The sequence below is a fragment of the Rhinolophus ferrumequinum genome, chromosome 10 (genome assembly GCF_004115265.2).
Source record: "Rhinolophus ferrumequinum isolate MPI-CBG mRhiFer1 chromosome 10, mRhiFer1_v1.p, whole genome shotgun sequence".
Taxonomy (NCBI): Eukaryota; Metazoa; Chordata; class Mammalia; order Chiroptera; family Rhinolophidae; genus Rhinolophus; species Rhinolophus ferrumequinum.
This window is the reverse complement of record NC_046293.1, coordinates 25,889,970-25,914,192: the sequence shown is the minus strand read 5'-3', so window position 1 is coordinate 25,914,192 and position 24,223 is coordinate 25,889,970. Positions and strand designations below refer to the sequence as shown.

The following is a 24,223-nucleotide window of genomic DNA, read 5'->3' as shown; positions in this document are numbered from 1 at the left end:
TGAGATTTAAGGTATGCAATAATTTTATTTCCTTGGCCTGACAGCATAATCTTTATTATACAAGAACCTGCAGCTGACAAAATTGACACACAGATTTCCCCCACAGGAAGGACCCTTTTCATTAGTAGAGATGAATTGAAATGTCATGTCTGAGTGCAATTCCTGTGCCCCACCCCCACCCACATAACCCCTAAAGTGAAAATAATCAGAATCAACAAAATCCCCATGAATTACTAAAAGTCATCCCCTCAAACTTTTCTAACTAGCAGCTGCAGTAAATAAAAACCCAAGAAGGGAAGCAGCTGGCTATCACTTAGCGTTTCTGTGCATGTGAGACTGAAGGGACAGCAGGAAGGGAGGACATCCCTTTAACCTGTCACTGGAAATGGTTGAGGCTCATTCAAGTCCAAGGTAGGTGTGGGATAAGAGGCACCAGCAAGAGAGAGAGCAGGTTAGACAGAGATGTTCAATACTTCATCAATTCCAGTTATGCTATGGAAACTACCTCCATAGTTAACCACAATGTCCTTCCCACCCGGCCCACTTTCTCACAGTAAGACAGCTCCATCTAAATTTCTGTCTGATGTCTATTGCCAGCACTGGGCTGGTGCTGTGATGTTTGTGTGTGAGCTGACGACTGGGATTGAGAAGGAGGTATGGAGACAGGAGAGAGCAGGGGCACCACGCTTTAATTACAGTGTGTCTCTTTTGGTCCCCAGGAATGGTCCACCACCAGTAGTCCTAAAACATTACCATCCCCTTCCCCTACCTGTCTCGTGCAAATGTCAAAGACAGAATCTCTGCCCAAAGGGAAGGGAGAGCAGGAAGTTGATGCTGGTCCACAATCATCTCTGGCCCCAACTCACCCACCTCCTGACTCTTCAATGAAAAAAATTCACACAAAAAAGTAATTCACAGCACTGCTATTCAATTGTATCATCTCCATTCCTCTAGCGAAGCTAATCCAACTGCTCTGTCCTGACATGTTTTCTCCCTGGACCGAGGAAGCAACAAAAAATAACAACTGAGCAGGTGAAAATATGATGACGGTGTGTGTGGTGTAGTCTTTCCAGATGTCTTCACCTTCTGTGTCCTCCATGGTGGGAGCCCCCCTTCTCTTTCCCCAAGTCCCCCACACACCCCTCCCCCTACCCCCGAGTCCAGGTGCTCCCATCTGCTGGGCTTCCACCACTCACTTCCCATAGACACTCTCATCACTGTAGGCCACATACAGAAAGTAGTCTTCCTCATGGTTGTCCTAGGGGAAGAGATAAGAGGAGAGTTTAAAAAAACATAATCACGTTCATTATATTATCTCCAGGATTCTGAGCCTCACATAACCTTATAAAGTAGGTACTGAAGGTATCATTAGACCCCATCAAAAAGGAGGAACAAAGACTAAGCCGAGTGGTTGGAATTTAACTTTGAGTTCATCAACAGAAAACCTTCATGGAGAACATCATGCACCTAGGTGTCAGGGATAGGAACATGACTAGGGCACGCTCATTCTAACCATGGGGACATAGGTAGAGCAAAACGTATTTACTGATAGGGAATATATGCTATGGAATAAAAATGAGAAGTATTAGAGAAGTGTATTTGATTCACTGACGGGGCACAAGAGGAAGGCAGCATCTTGTATGAACTCCTTTAAGGAATAACAGTTACTCTCTTAGGTGACATCGCATGAGATCACATAAATTCTTCTCTCCAGCTGAGTGTATGTGCTAGGATCAATCAATTGAAAGATTTTTGCCTTAATTTTAAATTTCAGTTTATTTGGAACTTCGGCAACCAGAAGCCATTTCCTGCTGCTTCAATGAAGACAATCCGATATTAAAACACTAGCAAGGCAAGACTGACAAGAGAATTCAAAGGGACTGAATCTAGTAGCTGCTCCACCTCTAAAGGACAAGTGGTATCTAATCTCCGGGAGCCTCACACTGCCCTGTGTAAAAGGATCCTGATAGACAACACCTCCTGCCCCACTTCCCAGGTGTGTTATCAGAATGCACTGCGACAAAAGCTGGAGAAGAGCAGACTTCACGGTATTGTTGTGACCAGGACCATTACCTCATACAGCTGGCCCATGGTAGCGCTGGTGGGAGGGATGGTATTGTTGACAAAGAAAAATAAGGCGTCCTCAGGTCTCAGGTGGATCCTCTTCCGAATTAAGAAGTAGAACTGGCCAACTGGATGAAGGAGGAAAAGGGTTTGGAAAAGGAAGGCAAGAGAGAAGGAAACGAGGGATTAGGAGTAGGGTAAGATCTAGAACAGAAATCTGCTGCACCTGTTCCCTTTCAAGTACCACCTTTACGCACCATCTGAACAGAGGCCAATACTGTCCTACAGCTATAGAAACAGAAAGTATTAGGTTGGTGCAAAAGTAACTGTGGTTTTTACAATTATTTTTAACCTTTGAAATCGTAATTACTTTTGCACCAACCTAATAAAACTCAAAGAAGCCTCATAGTCTCTGACATGCCATTGAGGAATTTATTTCTTAGAAAATAGGAATCTCCCCGCCTTTACTCCATTTCAGACCTAAAGTTAGCATATCCACTCCACTGAGGACAACTTTGTGGGAACAGCATGTACATCCAGACAGAAACATTCCTATCGTTGTCTAAATCTGATCTGAAACACACTTCCATGCCCACTCCCACCCTAAGACAAACTAATGATGGAAAGAGGTCTTCTGGACTCCAGTATTCCTTAGCACTTTCACTCATCCCAATGTTGAGGTGATGAGTGGGGTCCAACGCTTTCCCTTTGACTGGGCACTCTGAAAAAGTTTTAGAAGGCAGTTATTCAAATGGGGCAAACATCTCTACAAAATGTGTCGGGTGTCTCCTGGATGGAGTGGTTATTCCATTAAGGATCGAGTGAAGTATGACGATATCCTTTGCAATTCCAAACAGTATCTACAAAACGTTAACAAAGAAACGTAGCTTGAGGAGATAAGGTATTTGGCTGAGAATCTCTAAAATGTGATCCTTCCAAGAAACTTGTCTGGTTTTCCTTTTGGAATAAATTGGTTTCACAAGAACAAAGCTGAATTTTAAGCGGTTTAAATAATGAGTACCTGATCTTCTCTTTCCATGTTTTGCACTTGGTTGTGTCAAAATCAAACAAGGCACTACGATGGGAAATGCATAAGGGAACTGGTGATGGGGAAGAAAGGTGTCACCAGTTTTGAATCACCTAACTCTCTGGAGAATCCCACTCACTTTCTTCAACCCTACTTCCTCTGAGTCTCACGATGTCACACATGCAGGAAGGCCTGGGAATGCTTTGCCATGAAAGGAAGGGTCAGGGGAAGAAAGAGCATTACCAGTGAGGTCAGAGGGCACTAGGTACTTCCTCTTGTCCAGATCAGGCACCCGGGCCTTAGGAGCCTTCTCCACGATCACCTGGGAGAAGAGGCAGACAGTGGGAATGAAAACTACAGAATCTACTCTCGTATTTTTTCCTTCCTCATCCTACAGTTGCCCTAGCTAAAGTGAGTTTGTCTAGGCCCGATATAACTTTTCTATTTCTTACTCTTCTTTACCCCTTACAAAATGAGTTTTCTTAATAAGGTTGTAGTTTTAATCATGCAATAGGGCATATGATGAAAAGTAAACAGAGAACCTTGATTTTAAGTAATGGTAAGTTACGTCTAAGGTGTACTATAGGATATATGCTTCTATTTAATTACAGCATTAAGAAGATCACCCACGTTTTCTCAGATGGTCCGGAGTGTCTATCAGTTTTGTTCTTTCTTATAAACAGCACTTATTAATGTTATAGATAACATGGTTTAATTTTATATTTTGCCAAAAATTGCAAGAATGACTGCAAAAGAATATTTTCAAGACAGTGTTTTATTAAGTGAAAAAAAAGTCAGTAGTAAAACAGTTCTTATAGCATGATATTCTGTAATATGATGCCAGTACAATAACCATTTATCAATATTAATGATGTTAGGATTTCAAGGGACTTTCAGTGTCTACATTAAATCTTTCTACAATACTTTTAGTTTTAAAAATATGTATTTCTGTAATAAAAAAATTAAGCTATGCAAAAATTAAAGACTTTTTATGCATGTAAATTTATAAAACAAGATTTATAAATATTTTAAATTTTAAATATTAATTTAAATAATCTATTTAAATTTAAATTCTATTACAACATTTATTATTTATGGAAATCATAATATAGCACATAAATGTGATATAAATCACATTTAATTTAAATTATACATTTTTAAAATCTATAGTAAAACCATGCCTGAGCTTTAGATTTTTAGTTTAGAAAATATCGTCATCCTAGATAGAAGATATGGGAAGGACAGAAAAGTTAAAGAAGCAGAAATAAACAGTGGCCAAGTATCCCTAGTAGTGGTGTAATCTTCCTTCAAGAGGATATTTGACCTGCCTGAGCTTCAGCACTCCAATGAGTAAAAGGAAGATGATAACTTTCCAACATGTTTTACAAAGTCATGGTACTGAAACGGTGAACTTGAGTAATCCATAAAATTTTATGTGAAAATGCTTTGTAAATTATACAGAACTATCTAAATATAAGGATTGGTTTAGAGCAAGGGGGGGGGTTGAAGCTTTTAAATGTAAGGAGACAGATTAAAGGAGTGAAAAACTTATCTTGTGTTTACAGAAGGAAAAAAATCCTATTCTAGAACACCAGAGGAACCGTGATCACACTTAAAATTAAAAACTTGAGTAGTGATATAGGAATCAAAAATTCAAAAGAAAAAGTAGGAAGAGATGAGTGAAGGCCCGACAATGAGGATGAACAGGAGGTAGGAGGTTATAAAACCAAAGGCAAACAGGACACATAGCACTGTGTCTAGCAGGAGCTCTGAGACCTGGCAGCTCCAGCTCCAATCAAGAGATGGAAACCACAAGAAGCTAGCAGAAAGAGGGCAATAAAGCTAGCCAACCGCAAAGAAAATATCAGCAGGGGAGGAGGGACTTGGAGGGGAACAGGAAGAGGAGGAGTAATCATTTAGGCCCTGGTTTACCAGAAAATATTTCGGTTTTCAGGAATCCCAGCTCTACTCCACAGTGGGCCCTGGGTTAGCTGCTTTTCCTGTCTGCTTCTCTGTTTTTCTGCAAAATGAAATGTGGCTAATACTCCTTAGGGCTGTTCCTGAATTAAAAAATATATATATACAATCTGTTCCTAACAGTTTCCTGCTATGTTGCAGGTTTTCAATACACTGTAGCTATTAAGATCATTGCAAGAGCCCATGAAACCCTCCTCTCCCAAGGCACATGCACACATAGTCAGGTATGGCAGCTCTAGAGATATTGTTGGGGTTAAGCTTGAGTTATGTGAACAGTCAGGGTATGTGATTGCTGTACCACCAATGGTCCAGCTGAAAGGGGCTTTGAAAATCATTTACTCTAACCCTCTTTTTTTGTAAACAGGACACTTTAGCACAGCAAGATTAAGGGTTGTGCCTGGAACTGGAATCAAATCTCAGAACTCAAGACAGCAGAGCTCTTCCTCCTGCGTCACAACTAGAAAGAAGGTCATAGGCTGAGTACCTAAGGAGCAGTTGGAAGGCTTATCACTGGTTAAAAGATAACTGGAGGGACCAGGAGAACTGACTGATGGTCCTAATAGCTTACAAATTAAACAGTTTTGTAAAACATTTAACTCCAAATTATGAGCAGCAAAACAACAGTGGGGGTGGGGTGATGAGCAGAAATATTCTGGGTGAAAGCATGTAAATGATTGAAATGGGAAGGGTTTGGTTTTAAGGAAACCCATGGGAATTTCACCTCAATTTGGGAACTGGTACATTTCAGAGTTTGTAACTTACACAGAGCTACTGGAACAGAGCCTCATACTGCTCTGTGAACTCTTAAGGGAAACAAGAGTTCTTTTCTCTATTTCCAATACCTAAGACTGTGAGGTACACAGTGCACCCTTAATTCTGTCTAATAGAACTGCATTAGAATGCTAATAGAAATAGCAAACCAGCTGCAATCTGGGGTCTGCCACAGAAGAGCCATGTGAAAATTTTAGGAAATCACTTCTCTGTGCTTCAGTCTTCATCTGTAGGATGGGCATTATAATGGTGTGAGGATTAAGTGAATGACTATAGACACAGTATTCAGAATACGCCCAGGCACATGGTAAACTATCAATAAAAGTTACTTGTCACTTCTAAATGTTATTATAATAGAGTATCACCAGAATTGGGAGAAAATTTTATAGTTGTCATTCAAGGTCCAGGGACCAGGGAGGGAAGGATTAGGGAAGGATCTCTTTTGTGTGCAACTCCCAGGGAATGAATGAAACCAGCCCTCAAGTCTCCTCTTCCTTATAGGAAAAGGACGGCAAGGGGTTTATACCGCTGGCCTAAAGCCCAGGCTTCTTCTGGTAGCTGTGAGACCATGACAGATTAAGGATTGGAGAGGAGGCCCAAAGAGTACCTGCGGGTCAAAAAAGCAAATCAGATCATCGCAATTCCTTCACCTGTAAATTATTTGTAACATTTATCTTAATGACCCTGTCTGAAGATAAAGAGCACAATCTTAAAAGTCTCCGCTCCTCCATTTCCAAAATTCAACGGTTGTTCCCTCTACCACACTTAAGTCGTCTGCCTTCCAATCCGGCTGCGCAGCCCACAGGAGAGAAAAACCAGGCAAGTGGCGGGGGAGGGGTGATGGGAAAAACGCCCGGATGCAGAAAGATACCTTAATATTTCTCCTCTGTTCCTCCTCGCTGCCTACACGAGATTTAATTACATAAACCAGGGTTCAAAACGGAGAGAAAAAGGCCTTAGTCCTTCTTGATTGTGCCCAGCTACAATCTAATCAGATAGGTACCGGGGAAGGCTGGCTGCCCCCGTACATGTCGCCGGAGCCAAGAATGATGAGGCAACCCGGCTGTTGCGCAGAGAACGTGACCTTGTTTTCTGGGCCAGTCCTGTCTTGTGGCAGCCCCCTGCCCCCCAACTCCCAGTCCTCACAGTATAAAAGGATTCCCTGGCTTCCCAGCCTTTCCCTCCCAAAGCCAATGCTACGAGGACTGAAGTCAACTTGATTAAGGGAGAAACAGAAATCTATGGGAGCAATCCCCACGGCATCAATTATTCCCAGAAAACTTCCCTGCGATCTCAAAGGCAGCAAATGTGTGGTCCTGACCGAATCATTCTCGCACAGAAGGGCCACATTTTGAGCACATCACAACCTAAATAGCCTCTGAATACTGCTGAGTCACTCAAACGTAGGCTCCGCTCAAAGGAAGCGGTCAGCTCTAAAGATGGGTATGGGCCCCGGGGATACAGGTTTTAAAAGGTCCGCAGTCAGAACGTCCATTCCATTGGCTCTCCTCGCAGTGAAGGCCATTCAGGGGTAAGTAATTTTAGGGACCAGCGTTCTTCAGTGCCTTAGGGCAGCCATCACGACTCTCCCGCCCCCCGATATTCCCTTCTCCTCCCCCTTCCCGCTCCCCTTGCACTCACAGGGACCCTATCAGGATATTTCTTCCGGATCTTTTCTCCTTCCTTTTTCCGATACTCAAATGGATGGTCCTCCTTATACTGGAACTTCATGATGAACCGCAGGGTTTCTAAGATCCCCGGACGGGGCCTGCCTTCCTCGCTGATGATTGCGTCTCTTGGGTCTTATTCCCTCCGCCAAATTTCAATGTGTCGGAATCGCTTCAGAAATGGCAGCTCCTGTCGCAACGCAGCTTGGTAGAGCTTCTGAAGGGATCTCGGGTGCCCTAGCCTGCAAGTAGGAGATGGCCAGGTAAAGAATTCCCGGTGGCTTTTCCCGAGAGCTGGCAACACAATAACAACACGGCGGCGCGTTGGTATTGTGACGTCACGGCGCCCCGCCCTTCATCCCGCCCCCAGCGCTCTGGACCGCGCGAGTTGGGGGTGGACAGACACTGTCGGTTTCAGTGTATTCTTCTTCTATCGAAACTTTACCTGAACAGAGTTCTCATGCAAATGAGAACAGTTTTTACTTCTTATTTTATTGATAATGTGGCATTAAAGGTGGTTTTAAAACAAAACATTTTCTAAAGATGTCTTTTTCCCTCTCCCTCGCTGTTTCTTGGTTGGATCCAAAAACAAACACACTGGAAGAAAATCCAGCTTTTTCCAGCTTGTTAGGATCTGAAGTCTGGGGGAAGGAGGGATCAGGGTCCTGGAGTTTATTTGGCCAGTGCAGACGTGCCAGGCACTTGCATTTTGCCCTTTGCTCCTTCATTTGCCACCTCCAGGAACCTCGGGAGCTAGGCTGGCTTCCTCTGACCGTGACCCTTCCTTCACCACGTTCGCGTCATTTTGTTTGGGTCCATGCCGCAGTTGCAATTTGTTCCTGGAGCAGGAACGTAAACAAAACGTGACTCAGGAATTTGAAAAGACACATTAGGTAAAGGACATCAGATGTAATCAAGGTCCAGAGAAGTGGTGTCAGTCTTAACTACTAAGGGCTTCACGCCTTTTCAAATATAGAAATGATTCATTTTCTCCTATTAACGCAGAAGTTGGGCCTATCTGATGGAAAAGAAAATATCAAGTGATCTAAGTGATTAACTCAGTGGTTCTCAAACATTCTTTTCTCTTATGCAAAAATTCACCTGAAGGTTAGTACTGGTTAAGTATCCCTAATGTGAATAGAAAGTGCCACCTGAAAAGGGGGAGTGGAGGACTCTGGGTGGTGGGCCAGGTGCCAGTATCACCTCTCTCTGGCCCTCCCCTTTCTCCAACAAGAATCAAAAGGACTAAGGCCTTTCCAACCACTGTTCCTGGCAGTGATTCCAGGAACCTATGGTGGGGGACAGAGGAAATTGTGAAAGATAAGGGTGAGGACAGGCTGGTCTGCCCAAAACAAGGGAGCTCTGCTAACTATTAATATATTAGAAAATGGCAGCCCCTATCTACTTTTGTCAAGGTCTCAGTGTCTCTGATTTAAAAAACAAATCCACAAAAGAAACTGAGTTTCATTATTGAAACGAGAATGAATTACATAGCCCTACTTCTTGATGTTAATTTTTTTTCTCCATGGTATCTTTCAGTCCTTTTTATGTGTGAAAATCCAGGAATTATTTTATCACATTATATTTTTATAATTTTTATTCCTTATTTTCAAATTGAAATTTTCAGCTTATTTTAGCTTCGGTTCAAATAGAGCTAAATGTCTCAAAGGAGAACCTTACAACCAGTTGAGAAAAGTAATTACGATGAAGATTAATATTTTAAGACTATTATTCTATGATCAAATCTACTGGAAACAATCGTAGCTAGTTAAAAATACTGATTTTAACTTTTAAAAATACCTAAGCACAGTGGCAATTTATATATGAAAAATAATTTGGAGATGGAATTTCGATTAATCTTTCTGCCTCAAGGCTTTTCTAAATGCTAATGCTTTATTGTAGAATACACAATCTGTGAACTTCCAAAGTTTGCTCTCTGCCTGTATTCTCAGCATAACATTTAATATATTACACAAAATGTAATATTCTCTTAGTTCATATGTGAGAAATTTTAAGGAAAGATTCTGATTAGTCTTTTATAAGTCACCTGGCCTTCTTAATGGTCAAGGCAGTGAGAATCTATGATTTGTGGGTCCCACTAGAACTACGCAGTGGTTAGTGTGGGAGGAGTAGCTTCCTACAAAGCAATGTATACCTCCGCCGCCAAAAAAAAAAAAAAGAGAGAAGGAATGGACATGGTATTATCTAATGAACAATACATCATTTATGTGTCCTGTGACAAAAATAAGCACACAATGCTTTCAGAGCACATTGTAAAGACACAGAGGGACCCAGGCAAATGGGGGTTAAAAGAAAGGCTTCCTGAAGAAGGCGATGCCTGAACTAAGCTCCAAATGATTTACAGGAATTAGGCCAAAAAAAAGAAAAAAAAATAGGAGAAAATGTTTTTACAGGAAGATCATTTGACGATATCCAATGACCATAAATAAGGGCAATATAGGGAAAGAAGTAATTTAAATAATTTAGTATGCCTGGAACATAGACTACAAAATACGAAATGGCTATATATGAGGCTAGAGAAATAAGTCCCTTTTTTAATTATGGCGTTTTGATGATGTACGATCAGAGGCTTACAGTAGCCACTGTATTCATTTCATAAAATCTAAATTTGCAGTCTAAATGCACCAGTCCAACATAAGAAAGATAAAGAAGATGTCAGTCAGAGACTCATGATGTATAGATAGGGATAGAGATAAATGTAAAGATAGAGTTGGAGGGAGAACTAATGGCATTTAAGTCCCTAGTTTCAGGTAGTCTCTGTGCTATTTGGTAACATGTTACTTGTATTTATATCCTCAATGCTTTGGATACAAAATGAAGACTCAAAAAGTGCATAGTATGTCTATGGGGACAGAGCCAGGAGCGCAGTTTCCAGGCTCTCACCCTCACGTGGAAAGGTGCTCACTGGGGTAGTAAATGGCCATCAACTGTGATGGGATGGCCATCAGCTGTGGCTAGTTGGCCGTCAGCTGTAACCAGTGAGCCATTGGCCACTAATATAACTGCTGTGGCTACGCTAACAGAAAATGGGGGCTGGCAAGAAGGTGGTGGCTAAGCTAGCAAGAGCAGATTGCAGTTAGCACAGCAGAGTGTGGATTGCGGATTGCAGAGAGGCGGATTGCAGTTAGCAAGTGAGGTTGGTTGGCAGAAACAAGTGGACGGCGGGTTGCAGATCGTGTGGCTCCTGCTTCCTGTGTCTCCAACCCAGGCGCCAGTGAGACTATAGCGGTATGACTCTCCTATCTATGGCTCCGTGGGTGTTCCTTTTTGGCCTCACCATATCCTGCATTCTTATGTGGGGAGCGGGAGCTGAGACCCTGCATGACACCGTGCATGACAATGTCATAGTCAAGAAAGCAAAGGGTAGACTACTGATTTAAGATGGTGGATTGAAAAAGATATAGTTTTCTTTGTTGTCTCCTGAAAATCCACTAAATCAACTGTGTCATAGGTTCAATTATGTCCCCTGAAGAAATGTTGAAGTCTCAACACCCAGTATCTATAAATGTGACTTTACAAATAGGGTCTTTGCAGATAATCAAAAGATGAGGTCATTAGGGTAGGCCTTAATCCAGTATAATTGGTGGCCTTCTAAAAAGGAGAGCATTTCGACAAAGAGAAAGACATGCAAAAAGGAAAGAGGATTTAATATACATGCTTTATGTATAGTATGTGTATATGCATTAACCCCTGTAATCCACACATAATAATATAATGTATATGTACTCATTTTATCATTTTACAACTTAAGAATTTGAAGCATAGAATGATTAAGTGACTACACCATGATTGGACAAGGAGTAAGGAAAAAGCCCAAAAGCCTGGTTTTAGCCTCTTATTCAATAATAGTCTTTTTGCCACGACCCATTATACTCATCTAATTAAAATTACGATATAACTATGCTTAGAAGATAGGAGGCACAAGAAATGTTCAGATGTGTCATGGTAGCAAAGGTAGGGATCATGGTAACGAAAAGGGGTAAATTTTATTTCTTCTATAACGGCAAGTTGATAGATGATGCACCAAACTGAACATAAAAATCAAGAATAGCAATATATGCATAGTATTTGTTGAAATGTAGATTTTACAAAGTCAGCTGAAAAAGTAGGGCGTATGCGTACATGTACGGGGGTAGTGGGAAGGTGCTATTTTTCTTCACAATCCTTATAGAGCTCTTTGACTTTTTAATCTTCATAAATGCATACATTTAATTCAAATAATAAAATTAAATTTAAAAATAAGAGCAAAAGTTTTTTCCATTTGGTATTTCAAGCCTGAGGAAGTTGAGTATAAAACCAACTCAGACATTCAGATCCCTGCAAGTTACATCACTTCCTGCAATTCAGCCTCCAAAGCTGACAAAAGGGAACACACAGTTTGGAGAAGTAAATGGTGCTCTGCAGGCATTCAAATGGCTATGTTTACTTACTATTTACTTGGCTTTTGATGAACTTTTGTCCCCTTTGAATTGACTGTGTATTCATCCACTTTGGTATTTACTGAGTGTGGATTTACAACTTTTTTGAGAAAGGGAGCGAGTAGTACTCAACTTTCCCACCTATAGTAATTAGTATTAACATCATATGGGAGAGCAGGTTCTATGTAGTGCAAGAGGGGAGTATAAGAGAGAGCCGGCGTAGGCAAGTTTGATATACAAACTGGTACTCAAGAAACATCTAGAGACTTGGAACATTGATATCATTTGTCAAACAAGGATAGTAATAGCCAAAGGGCAATTTAAACAGTTAAAGAATGACTATCATGAAGCTGAAATAAAGAGGTGTAAATTGAGCCTGCCTTATTTCTAGCTTTGCCTATAACTAAGCATTTATGAAAGAAATTGAAAAAGTACTTGTGTTCTCTGTGGAATAGTTCAGTAGCCATAATGGTCTCAACTCTCTTCTACATTTCACTTCTCGTATTCATCCTCTAGAGATAGCCAAAGCATCATATAAGTTACATGATCTCTTTCCCTCTTCAAAAACTTATGATGGCTTTCATAGAATGTAGGATTAAAGATCAAACTGCTTAAGCTCCCATGTAATACCTTCCATAAAAAGATGCCAACCTATCTTTCCAGATTCATTCTTTTTATATCACTCTTGAAATTTTTTAACATTCTCCATGACTCACATTCTCATTATTTCTATCCTTGCACATAGACAGAAAATGCTCTTATACTGTGTATTTGAGGTTTAAAAGTCTATCATAAATCAGGTTTCAATTCAAACACTACAACTTCCATGACACCCTTTCCAAACTCAAAGTTAGAAGGAATTCTGAAGTGGGAAACAGTGTAAATCTGGCTTAACCAAGGTGAAGGTGCCAGCAGGAGAACACTGACCAACATCACTCAGAGACACCATGTAAAATATTTTCCACAGTTTAACTCTCAGTGTATCTTAGACGATCCATAAATCACTAAATTGTTTTCTCAGTCAGTCTGCTCAAGGGCAGACTTCCCATCATGGCCTCTTTATTGCTTTCCAGCCAATCTGCTTACCCAACGAAAAGAAAACACAATTCACTATTCCCAGACTTTGCAATTTTTCTCTTTTGTCTCTTAAATTGGTTACATAAATCTCATTTTTGCTTTATTTCCATACACCCATGTACAAGTAAACTCTTAATGTGTTAATCAGACCCTCTAATAAAGGTCTTCTAGGCCACATCTATAAGGCCAACGCAAGTGTCCAAACCGCAGACAAAACCAGTCATCACAGCCCAATTTTCTTTCAGACCCATCTTCCCTCAGGAAGGAAAGCCTGTATTGTCCTGTGTAAACTAATATACACTGGTCTTTCAGGTCTCTCAGAGATTAGGAGCTTTGTGCTGTCAAGAGTTATTTCCTGCTATGTTGATATGGACACTTCCTTTCAGATATCGTTATCAGACTAGACACAGCCCAAATTGTTTGCAGGAGTTTCGGTTTTGGCAAGTAAAAAGTGATGTAAAAGGTGGCTTTTTGCCCAGTGTAATCACCCCCAGGCTACCCAAAGAAGGCTGTCCAGGATGGGTTGTGCAGCTTCATGGCCACGTTGCAGGTCTATACACAAGGTGTCATTTGGGCTAAGAAAGAGGTGGCAGAGAATCACTACTGCTTAAAAAGAGAAAAGGCCTAGAGAACAATGGTAAAGACATCCCATTTCCCAACCATTTTGTTGTTTATTTTTCAATTTGAGCACAGCTGAGAGTTCTGCTGAAAAAAGTAAGGAATTATCATCCATTTCATCACTACCCCCCAGTTTATTTTCAGGCTCTCATCATTTTTAACTAGGATTTTTACAGTGTGCTCCTAGGTAGAATAAAGACCTGCCTTCTTCACGCTTCAGCTAAGACCTCTGACTTTCATCAGAGTATCTTTCTAAAATGTTGATCACATTATGGCACTGTCCTGCTAAAAACACATTAAGTAGCTCCGGATTGTCTTCAAGTTCAGTGTCTGAATTACTACAAGGCTTAACAATGTGACAGTTATTTTTTTTTCTTCAGCTCTCCCATTTTACTATACTCCTTCTCCAGTTTACAATATATAATTCAGATTGCATATAGAAGGAAGTGAAGCCAAATGGATGCTAATAGCTTGTGACAAAATGGGAGGGCGACAAGAGTGAAGTCTTCCGGGGGCTGAGGAGAGGGGCAAAGGGACAGGGAGAGGTGGGGCAGAGAGATCTCTTTAGAATAAAACAGGATTTCTTCTAAGATCTTTTTATACCTTTCGACATTTTAACTTAAGACCCTGGTATCTTGAAGGAGTAACAGCCAAGAATAGTTTATGGAATGTGTGATAATGAAGTGATTCATTTGGCAGTGGCAAAACAAGGCCACCTCAGGTGCTATTAACAATCCATGCATTTCAACAATTTCCAGAGGCCCTTTGATAAATGACTCAGAACAGATGCAGATCACCCGCAGGTTATGCTCAGAACATTTTCCCTGTGGCTGGGCTGAGTGAGAATGCCTCAAAGAATGGATTTAACAAGGTGCTGCACTACTCAGCTATTCCAGGCCTCTGTCATGTCTCCCTGAGTACAGGAGCTAAATCCCTAATAAATGAGTTTTCTCAAATGTTCCTTACCTCTACAGAAAATATTAGGAGGAATCACATATCTTTAGTTGTTTACATCAATTAACAAATATGATTGATGAAATAAAGCTAGCTACTTCAAGTGTGACTTAGCAGTAATGTGGCAAAAGGACAAATCAGAACAATAGCAGGCAGGTGAAAATTAAATGTCCATACCAAGAATAACAAATACATGTGCATAATACTTTACAAATCTTGTCATATATACTTAGCTTATTTTATCTTCACAACAATCTTGTGAGGTGTTATTATCGCCTATCTTACAGATGAGAAAACTGTGCTTTGAAGATTTCAGTGACTTATCTAAGGACACTACTGAGTAGTTTTTCCCCAAATATTCTTTACTTCCTCAATTTTCCAATAGCAGTACATTTTGGAGGTAGTGTGTTAGGTGGACAGCTTAGTGTCACACAGCTGGATGGTGCCTAGGAAAGGGTTTCACTCAGGCTTAGTTCACTTAACGCGGCAGGAACTGGAGAGGTGTGTGGATAGGCTCAAATAGGAGAATGCATTTTCCATCGAGTCCACTAGGTGGCAGTAAAGCCCACCACTAGAGACTAGTGTTTGTCACTGCAGACAGTTGATTTTAAGTGGTCAAAGCAGGAAGGAGGAAAAAAAGCAAAGCAATGCTATTCTTTCAGTTAGAAAAGTGTGTGTGTGTGTGTGTGTGTGTGTGTGTGTGTGTGTGTGTTCATAGGGCAGAGGAACTGAAAAACGAATAAAACTCTATGCAGTTTCTCACACCACTGGTGGGTAGAACGGGAGTGAAAAAAAGCCGTTGATATTTTGCGCTTCAATACTGTACTGTGCTCTCCTAGCCCACACCTGCAATCCCACCCCTGGATTCTGGATGTCCAGTTACGTATTACATGATGTCCAAGATTATCATTGTCATTCAGTATAAAAGTGGGTGTTCTCTCAAGAGGAAGTGTGAATTTGGTGAATTATATTTATGGCTGTCTTCCTCCTTGAGTGTATTATTATCTATTAGCTGGCAGAGAAGAGCAACTTGCAGTATCATATGCGTAAAGGAACTCAAGAGCTGAAGGAATTTGAAGAGACCTTTGATGCTTTCCTGGTTCAGTAGTAATCAGCATTGCTAGAAGTTAGTTGCAAATTTTGGCTATTGGATAAAGATGAGAGTTCTCTATTAGAGCATTCCATATCAGAAAATACATGAGGCTGGAAATAAAGAGTTGGAACCCATCTTTTCCACCAAATGATGTTTAGATGTCATCCTAAATCTTCTGAAAGTTAGAAAAAATTGCTCCATTTGTCTATCTTTACCAATTCTGGGGACACCCTCACCCCACTTATAAAACTAGAGTTCCCATCAATTTGAAGAGTGTTCTACTTGAGGAACCTCTTTCTCCATTGGAGGCAGCTGCTTTTCTTCTGGCACCGGGGGCAGATCAGGTGCTTTCTGCCCACATCTTGCGACGGTGAAGCGACTCATGTGAAGAGCTTCCTCATACCCGGGGAGGGTGTCCAAAGATGAGGGCAGCTGGCCCAGGGAGCTGTGAGAGTGAGCCACTGCCAGAATTCTCCGAGCCGCGGGGCCAAATGCTGACTGCAGGGCTGGTGAGGGAAAAAGGAACTGAGCTAAAGTAAATGTGGCATTCTCAGAAATCAGATTTACAACACACTTAATTTCCTTTTACTTTTAACAAGTGTCCAAACACATTGTCAACTCTCTGCCACAAATGTTATGAAAATCCTGTGAAGCTTGTTTAGAAACCAACTTCACTTTCTTCCAGAAGATTCTGTCTTCTCTGGTATCTTCAAATAATCTAAATTGTGTTCCTGTCTTATAACCCTTTTTCCCCCTTTATAGATTTAGAACGCTTTACACTAACCCACTGACTCCTTAGAAATATTTATTTCTGCCTTATTCATCTTTTCTCAAAAATGATAGTGAGAACAGGGAGGCAGGAAAGATGAAAAGCAACACACTATATTGTTCTCTTCGCAAAATAAATACCGCAGTGTTTTGTCACCTGCTGTTCTGCCTGGTATTTACTCTCCGATTTTAGGAAAGAATATAAAGAAAACAGAAAAAAATAAAGTGTCTTATGACCGACCTTCAAGGATATGTTGGGGTTAATATTTATTGTATCAAGACTTGGAGAATAAAGAACTGAAAGTACCCAAGACAAATTTCTCTAAAGATATGAAAGAGTATAGATAGAAAATGGCAATTTTTACAAAAGGCAAAACATTTTTGAAAAAGGGATTTGCTCAGAGTTTAAAATAATTTTATCAAAATAACTATTTGTGAACTGGGTAATTCTGCCTACAAATCATTTCCAGTATTGTCTTAACATTTCATTTCTTTCTTCATTCTTCATTCTCTTCAAAAATGTTACCAATATTTGAAAATACAGCATTTGCGAAAGCCCTGTGAGGCTTCTGGAAATTAAAACTACTCTGAGCTCCAGAATCTTTAATATTATTCAATCAATGTTTTTATACCATTGTACCATCCTAACTGTTTGTTTAAATCTTGGTTCACCTCCCATGTATAATGTCAGTGTACTCACAAGTGATTGTGCTTTGGAGAGTGCTGTCATGATCAAAAGCTATGACTGTCACTTCATACGGTGGCCGGTCCTCGTCTTCTCCATTTTGCTGGCGACTCAGGCAGCAGCGGAAACACACAGAAGTCAAGCCACATAGTAGAAGCAAAGCGCCAATCACCACCAGCAACCTGCAAGGAACCCCCCGGGGCAGTGAGAGCTCTGTGATCTACTTTGTTTCCCAACTTTGGCATAATCAGTCTTCAATGTCTGCATTTTGATTCTTGTGTGAATATTTTATAGAATAATTATAAGACTTTAATTTCAAGGCTTTCACTTCACATATATACTTCCTTATTTTGTCAGCAAGACTAGTCGGTTTATTAAAACAATTGGTAAGAGATTTAATGTTGTTTGGAGAGACTGCTTTTAACTTTACTGAAGTAATCTCCTCTATGTGGATATGTCTAGAACTGATCCTGAGAAAGTACATAATAACCTGTTCATGTCGGTCGAGGAGATGGTATTGAAAGAGGAAATCCTGGCATATTGTGACAGAGAGTAGTGATGAAGCAAATAAACTTTACTCCATGAGACACTAGGTAAGTAGGCTGGCTGTTCCACACATTTTTTCCCCTGCTGACAAATATTTAAAAACTAAAAATACTAAAAATAATAAATAAGACCTGAGAAAAATGAAGTCCCTTTTAAATATCTTTCTGGGTTTTAAAGTTGAAACTTACCATATATACCAGAGATGTACCCAATCTGTGGTCAGGCAACTATGAAGAAAGAATAAAAATTTTTGCAATAAAAATATAGTCAATACCTCTTATGATTCCAGAATCAGAATGAGTTACAATAATATGATACATTGTTATAATAAAAGCATCACAGTTTATAATTTCAGTATCACCAGCTGAATCTATTGTGAAAAGGAATGCCTTAGTGTTTTATACTATAGATGGCATTGTGTAAATCATTTTGTAAATCATAAGATAGACTAAAGTAACGATCATGAAATAGTGTTAATAGAAAATATAACCATGACCATTGTAAACAGTTATGATGAAAATTACCAACAAAGAACTTCTAATGCAAATTTACAGAGTGAGTTTGAAAATGGGTGTGAAAGTTAAGGTTTGTATGTATTTGAGGTCGATAAAATTTAAACATAAAGAAAATTTTAGTTATAAGCATGAAAGCAATACAATGAAGTTTGTAATTTCTGTTTTGCAAGTTGTTGCAAAAAGGGCCACCATGAAATCATAAAAACTCTCACCATAAAAAGGGCCCTAAATATTCACATCCAGAATTAAAACTGATATACATATCTGCTGAGGCCAAACAAAAAATAGGAAAAAATGTGGAAACAAACTTTATCATAATGAAAGCTAATTAAGTATTCTGAATTAAGTAGGGCAATTTTCTTTTTAGGGATAAAAAAATATGGATTACATGGAAGGAGGAGTATGGGATAAGCTCAGGAGTGGAAAGGAGAGGGAAAGGAAAATATTTGTTTATCTTTGAAGATGAGTAAACTTAATAATACTTTCTGATCTGTTGATCTATTCAAATTCACTTCTATATCCTTTCTTTGTTTGAACAGTTGTAGAAGATACAGTTTGCTTTTTCACTGAACAGTGTCTCCTCTAGGTTTTCTCACATCCCTCATTTGTTCAAAGCCCCTTCTAGTTCTACGACATTATGATCCGGATTCTATTAAAAATGACTCTTCCTATGGTGGTAGGTGTCTAAAACCTGACAGTGTGTGACAAGTAACCAAGGCCATCACCATTTCTCCTGGGTGTAACATATTTGGCTGTTGGGAAACGCTTCTCATGGCTAAATATGTGTTTTCCTTCAGCCTGAGCAAGTCTTTTTATTCAAACTGTCCCTGCTTTTTTTTTTTTTTTTTTACTAGTTTACCTCTAAGTGGAATGAAACTTTCCCCTCTTTATCTTTATTTTGTCCATTTTGTCTACATAAGACCTAATTGTGACAGGTTTAGGTTAATGGATAATTACCTCAAAGTGATAGCTAAATGAAGTCTGCAATACATATCATCATGTCCTAAAAAATAGAAAATGCTTTTCAGATTTGAAGTAGTGATACACTTTGGCAATCACCCAAATATATCTGCTTGTGACTAAGATATTTACTGAATTCAGTCTGTCTTGATGAGTCACTGAGAAGCACGGGTAAGAAAGTCTGCTGCAAATCTCTGTGATTGCATAAATTGAGATTCAGTCAGCTGTTTTGTTAGGAAGATTGGCTTTGGAAAAAATGCTGTCAGCGGTATTATTTTGAGTGCTTAGGATAACACAAATGCTTGTCTTTATTTCTGGATAATCCATCTGTGAGATAAGTGGGTTGAGATGATGCCCATTTACGTAGAAATAAAGGAAGTCACAGATATCTGATGACCTCTTGACCCTGTGTTGTGTATTGATGTTTTTGTCTGTCTCTCCTTCCTCCCCAATTATATTCTCAGATACTTACTGCGCAGGACTGACACAGTTCTCCTCACATCTTGCCCAAGGAAGCTGTAGGAAGGGAAAGAGTCTCAGACAGGGAAATTGTCTCATCTGCTGCGCTAAGCAGCCTATCTGTTATCCCTCATGACTATGCTCAGTTAGATCAATTAGTAAGAGCAGGGCAGATGGAAGGACAAGGTCATAAGTTTAGCCAGTTTAGGGCTGTGTTTTCATCTCTCCCATGCTTATTCATTGCTACATTTGAAGTGGCGGAACTTGGAACAACAACTATCTAATCTGGTTCTTTCTTTCTTTTCTTTCTTTTTTCTTTCTTTCTTTCTTTCTTTCTTTCTTTCTTCTTTCTTTCTTTCTTTCTTTCTTTCTTTCTTCTTTTTCTTTCTTTCTTTCTTTTTCTTCTTTTCTCTTTCTTCTTTCTTTCTTTTTTTTTTTCTTTTTTCTTTTTTTTTCTTTTTTTTTTTTTTTTTTTTTTTTTTTTTTTTTTTTTTTTTCTTTCTTTCTTTCTTTCTTCTCTCTCTCTCCCGTCTCCTCTCTTTCTTTTCTCTCTCTTTCTTTCCTTTTTCTTTTTTTTTCTTTCTTTTTTTTTTTTTTTTTGTGATGGGTGGGGCATCACTGTTTTGTGAATGAGAAGTAAATTTATATCAATCTTTGTCCTTGAAATTCCTGATCTGTCCCTCAGGATATTGTTATTGTTCTTCCTAATTCCCAGTGCAAGCTGAATTCTACCCCACTGTTCTTTTTCATTCCCTTAATACATCAATAACTCACCAAACAAGAGAAGAAGAGCAGTGAGGGGACTTATTTATCAAACAGCTACTATATGCCACTCTCACTGTTAAGCACTTTTAATATTTCATAACATTTCATCAAAATAATGCTATAGGTGGGTATATTTAACTTTATTTTAAATGGTCAAGGAACTAAGGCGTAGGAGTTTAAGGAGCATGACCAACTGCACACATTATGGATTTGGCCATAATTCAAAGCAAACTCAGTCATATATGTATGTTGAATGAGTTAATAGAACCAGGGACAAATCTGCTCTAACAACCCTTTGACATTCCTGTCAAGTCTCTTCAAATAAACTTTCTAGCAAATAAACCTTCCACTCCTTCTTCTACCTTGCATTATAGTTGACTTTCTCCTTCAAAACCTCTCTAGGTAAACTAAAGGCTAGAAACACCTAAAGTTCTTGGTAGATAAAATGCTTCTTTCAGGACTGTTGCAAAAAGAGAAGAAAAGAGAAAAGAAAGGACAGGAAGGTCAAGGAAAAGAAGAGGAAGTAAGAAGAGAATACAAGAAATGGATTTTTCAGACATTAATTTAACTCCTACATAAGAAGTGAAACAGACAGTCCACACCCTGCTAGGAGCTGAGCAGGAAACTGATACCAGCCAGTTTCTTCATTTGCTCTCCTTCTTAGTAGATTTCATAGCTGTGTAAACTTCCCCTTGACAGTTGACCAGAATCCCTCAGTCCAGTGACCCCTTTCCCAGCTCATGAGTTACTCAGGGGCTTCTGATTTTTAATGGGGAGAAATAAAAGATCCAAAGTATTTTTAAAGAATTTTCCCTCTTTTGACTTACTTCTGATCTGGAGGCACCTATAAACTTCAAGAATAGTGTTAAAGCTGATATGGGGAACTCTCTTTAGGGGAATTACATAGCTAGTTTTGATCATACTTGGGAATTTGAAGGATGGGTGATGAGCCGCTAAAAGATAGAAATACGCATAAGTGGCTCTTCTAAATTGCCTTAGCCTCTCTACTTGTATCTATGAATGCCCTAATTTCTGTCCCCCTTTTCACTGAAGTTGTCATTCATCAGTCCTGCACTATGTAACCACATATTAAGGAAACATTCTAGTTATTCATTTCCCACTACCCTCTTTGTTCTGTAGAAGTCTTTCCCCCTCATTCATTTCTGTCCAGATTCTTCTGAGAGTTGATTTATTTGAGAAACAAACAAAAGCTTTATTCTTGAGTTTTTGCAACTCACCTGCATGAAACACACCAGGGCGGAAGCCATCACTGCAGGGGCTCGTGTTCCCATTAGACTGAAGTCCTGCTTCTCCAGGACCACACACTGAGGTCTGTTACCTCCTTTCCATGCTCTGTGCCATGTCTGATTTCTTGACCTAGAGGACTGAAGGAGAGAAACTTTTCTCAGCAATAAATTCATTTTCCTTTTCTCTCTTTCTCTCTTCTTATTCCCCTGGGCTTTATTTTCTGTGGTCTTTCCTTTCCCTTTCATCCTGGCTTCTTTCTCTCTATTCCTATTTCTGGTTTTAGGGTCTCCACATTTGCTTCCCTGTGTCTTCTTTTCTTCCCTTCTACTATTAATCCTTTTTATATGCCTTTAATTTTCTCCCACTGCCCCCAAAAGGAATATATTCAAGGAGGACACATCAGTCCTCTGAATTAGGGTTTTTTTTAGGCAGTGGTGAGAAACTTGACTTTGAAGAGGATCAAAGGCAGATTGCTGGTGACCAAATAAGTTCTCTATTCCATCAGAAATATTCTTGGTCCTTCACCGCAGCACTCCAGGGTGACTGTTGAAGGTTGAAAGTCACCCTGTCAATTTCCATTCACTCCCCTTCCATGTGATTAGCCCTCCTTGCTCTTTGAAACCCTCCCCTTCACTATGTTGATAATCAACTCTCCTGGTTCTGGGTCATTAATTTCTAACCATTGCAGTGGGAATGACAAGTTGCCAAATGAACTGGAAAGCCATCCCATCTTTGGAGAAAGAAGGTATGAAAATGAGAATTTCTGGGTCCTGTCCATGAAATTCTCCTCCACCCTGACTTAAATTCCCATTGAAACAGATAAGTAAGACAGATACATGTTTTTTAAACTGGATTCCAAGACACCTCTCTCTCTCTGTCTGTCTCTGTCTGTCTGTCTGTCTGTCTGTCTGTCTCTCTCTCTCTCTCTCTCTTTCTGTCTCTCTCATTCTCTCTCTCAAATAAAATCTAAGGTAAGAGTAAAAATAAGCACAAATGGAAAGAATGTAGGATATTTATAAAGAAACATATCCACAGGAATGAATGAATGCTCTATAAATGATTTATACTTGTTAGTAATCTTTTACTTACTAGAAAGTATTTAAAAATTTACTAAATATTTTATAAGAAAATTAGACATTAGTTTATAGAGGTATATCTATCTCATAAGAATCTAATAAAACTACTTTTCAAATCCTTTCTAACTCTAAAAGTCTAATTTTACTGAGTGATTATTGAGGGGGAACTGTTGAGTGAGATTGATTCTAAGAGTGCTCACACAGCATGACAGTATTACGTGAGAATGGAGAATATAAACTTATTTTTTTTCCCATAGCTAAAAAAATCAAATAGTGAGAGAAAAGCCTAGCATGACACAGATGATTTAAAACCAGTCAGTTCCAAAACTAAATGAGCATTGCTTTATTTTTTTAAATGTAAGGAAGATGGAGTTAGGAGGAACAGTATTTTCCAAATTTCAGCAGAAAGCTTGGTGAGGAGTGAGGTATTTTATAGGACAAGGAGAGCAGAACTCTAATCCGGGCCCTCCATTGAGTTGTTATGTAGTCTCTTCAGTCCTTAATTTTCCCATTCATGAAATAGGAGTGCAATGTCCATTTGACCTGCCCTAGATGGTGTTTGACAGAGAAAATACAATCAGAGACACAAAGGCATTTGATTAGAATATTTCTGTTCAGAGTGCCATGTATCTGAGTAGCAGCATCAAAGTTTCACGTCTCTTTCTCTTGTCAGAGAGATAGAAGATCATGACTAAGAATCCAGCTAGGTTTTCTGAGATTAAATACTTGCTATGTGACTTACTAGCTGTTTTATATCGGGCAAGTTATTACATCTCTCTCGGTTCGGTTTCATTCTATCTAAAATGGGTAATAATATAACAATTTTTCTTCATATACTTACAGAGACTAAGTAAGTTAATGTGTGTGAAATGCATATAATTGTCTTGATATAACAAGCATTTTATAAGTGTTAACTAAGATGATCTTGATTTCCACTCAATTTTACCAATGACCTTCACCTTCATGGATAACTAGTGTCCTCCATGCTTCTCATATGTATTATTACCACGACCATGATTTACCTTTCCTGGCATTCCAGATCTTAAATAGTTCCCCTTGCTATCGTGGCCCCATCTCTTCTCCCAGTGGTGCTAGACTTCACCTGCATGAACAGGTTTGCCAATTAACGTGACTGTTTATTCCACTCAGTGCCCTTTCCTGCCATGTGATTGCCATCAACTTTTTGCCCTCCAGCTTCCTAATTGGTTTGAACAAAATAGGATTCTGTTAATGACCTCCTTGTTGCGGTTTCTTTCTCAGAATTACCACCGCCATTTTTTTCTCTCTCAATGGGTTATTCCCTGGAGAAATAGAACTTTTTTTTTTTTTTTATCTCAATGAAAGTGATCATGCCCTGTGGCAATTTTAACTCTGAGCTCAGTCTCATAGAAGAGGAAAAGGGATTCAGGTGGGAAGACTAGAGAAGGCCCAGCGCAGAAGGGCAGGTAGCTGAGGTAGAGAGAAATGATCTCATTACTATCCTACACAATCTTGTAGTTCCATTAAGCTTGTGA

At 39.5% G+C, this 24,223-nt stretch overlaps 2 protein-coding genes across 2 annotated transcripts; both read right to left on the bottom strand.

Annotated features, from left to right (window-relative positions):
* GABARAPL1 (GABA type A receptor associated protein like 1) lies at window positions 1-7,842 on the bottom strand. The gene is made up of 4 exons (XM_033118036.1): window positions 7,481-7,842; window positions 3,335-3,413; window positions 2,074-2,192; window positions 1-1,258 (listed from the first exon to the last, which is right to left on the bottom strand). The coding sequence occupies exons 1-4, from the start codon at window positions 7,568-7,570 to the stop codon at window positions 1,193-1,195; spliced, it is 354 nt and encodes a 117-aa protein (XP_032973927.1). The 5' UTR covers window positions 7,571-7,842; the 3' UTR covers window positions 1-1,192.
* A 6,909-nt stretch (window positions 7,843-14,751) lies between these two features.
* On the bottom strand, window positions 14,752-21,878 carry TMEM52B (transmembrane protein 52B). The gene is given in 7 exon segments (XM_033117907.1): window positions 14,752-16,193; window positions 17,156-17,322; window positions 17,875-17,913; window positions 19,634-19,677; window positions 21,624-21,715; window positions 21,718-21,772; window positions 21,774-21,878. Coding segments are annotated over 7 exon segments (747 nt in total). The 3' UTR covers window positions 14,752-15,948.
* Between the last annotated feature and the right edge of the window lie 2,345 nt (window positions 21,879-24,223).

Bases quoted from the DNA above. Each gene is read 5' to 3' on its own strand.
- GABARAPL1 (XM_033118036.1), bottom strand. From the start codon at position 7,570: ATGAAGTTCCAGTATAAGGAGGACCATCCATTTGAGTATCGGAAAAAG. The intron at 3,414-7,480 runs GTGAGTGCAAGG...CTCTTCTCCCAG, and splicing joins AATATCCTGATAGGGTCCCT to GTGATCGTGGAGAAGGCTCC. The intron at 2,193-3,334 runs GTAATGCTCTTT...TCCTTCATCCAG, and splicing joins AGTGCCCTCTGACCTCACTG to TTGGCCAGTTCTACTTCTTA.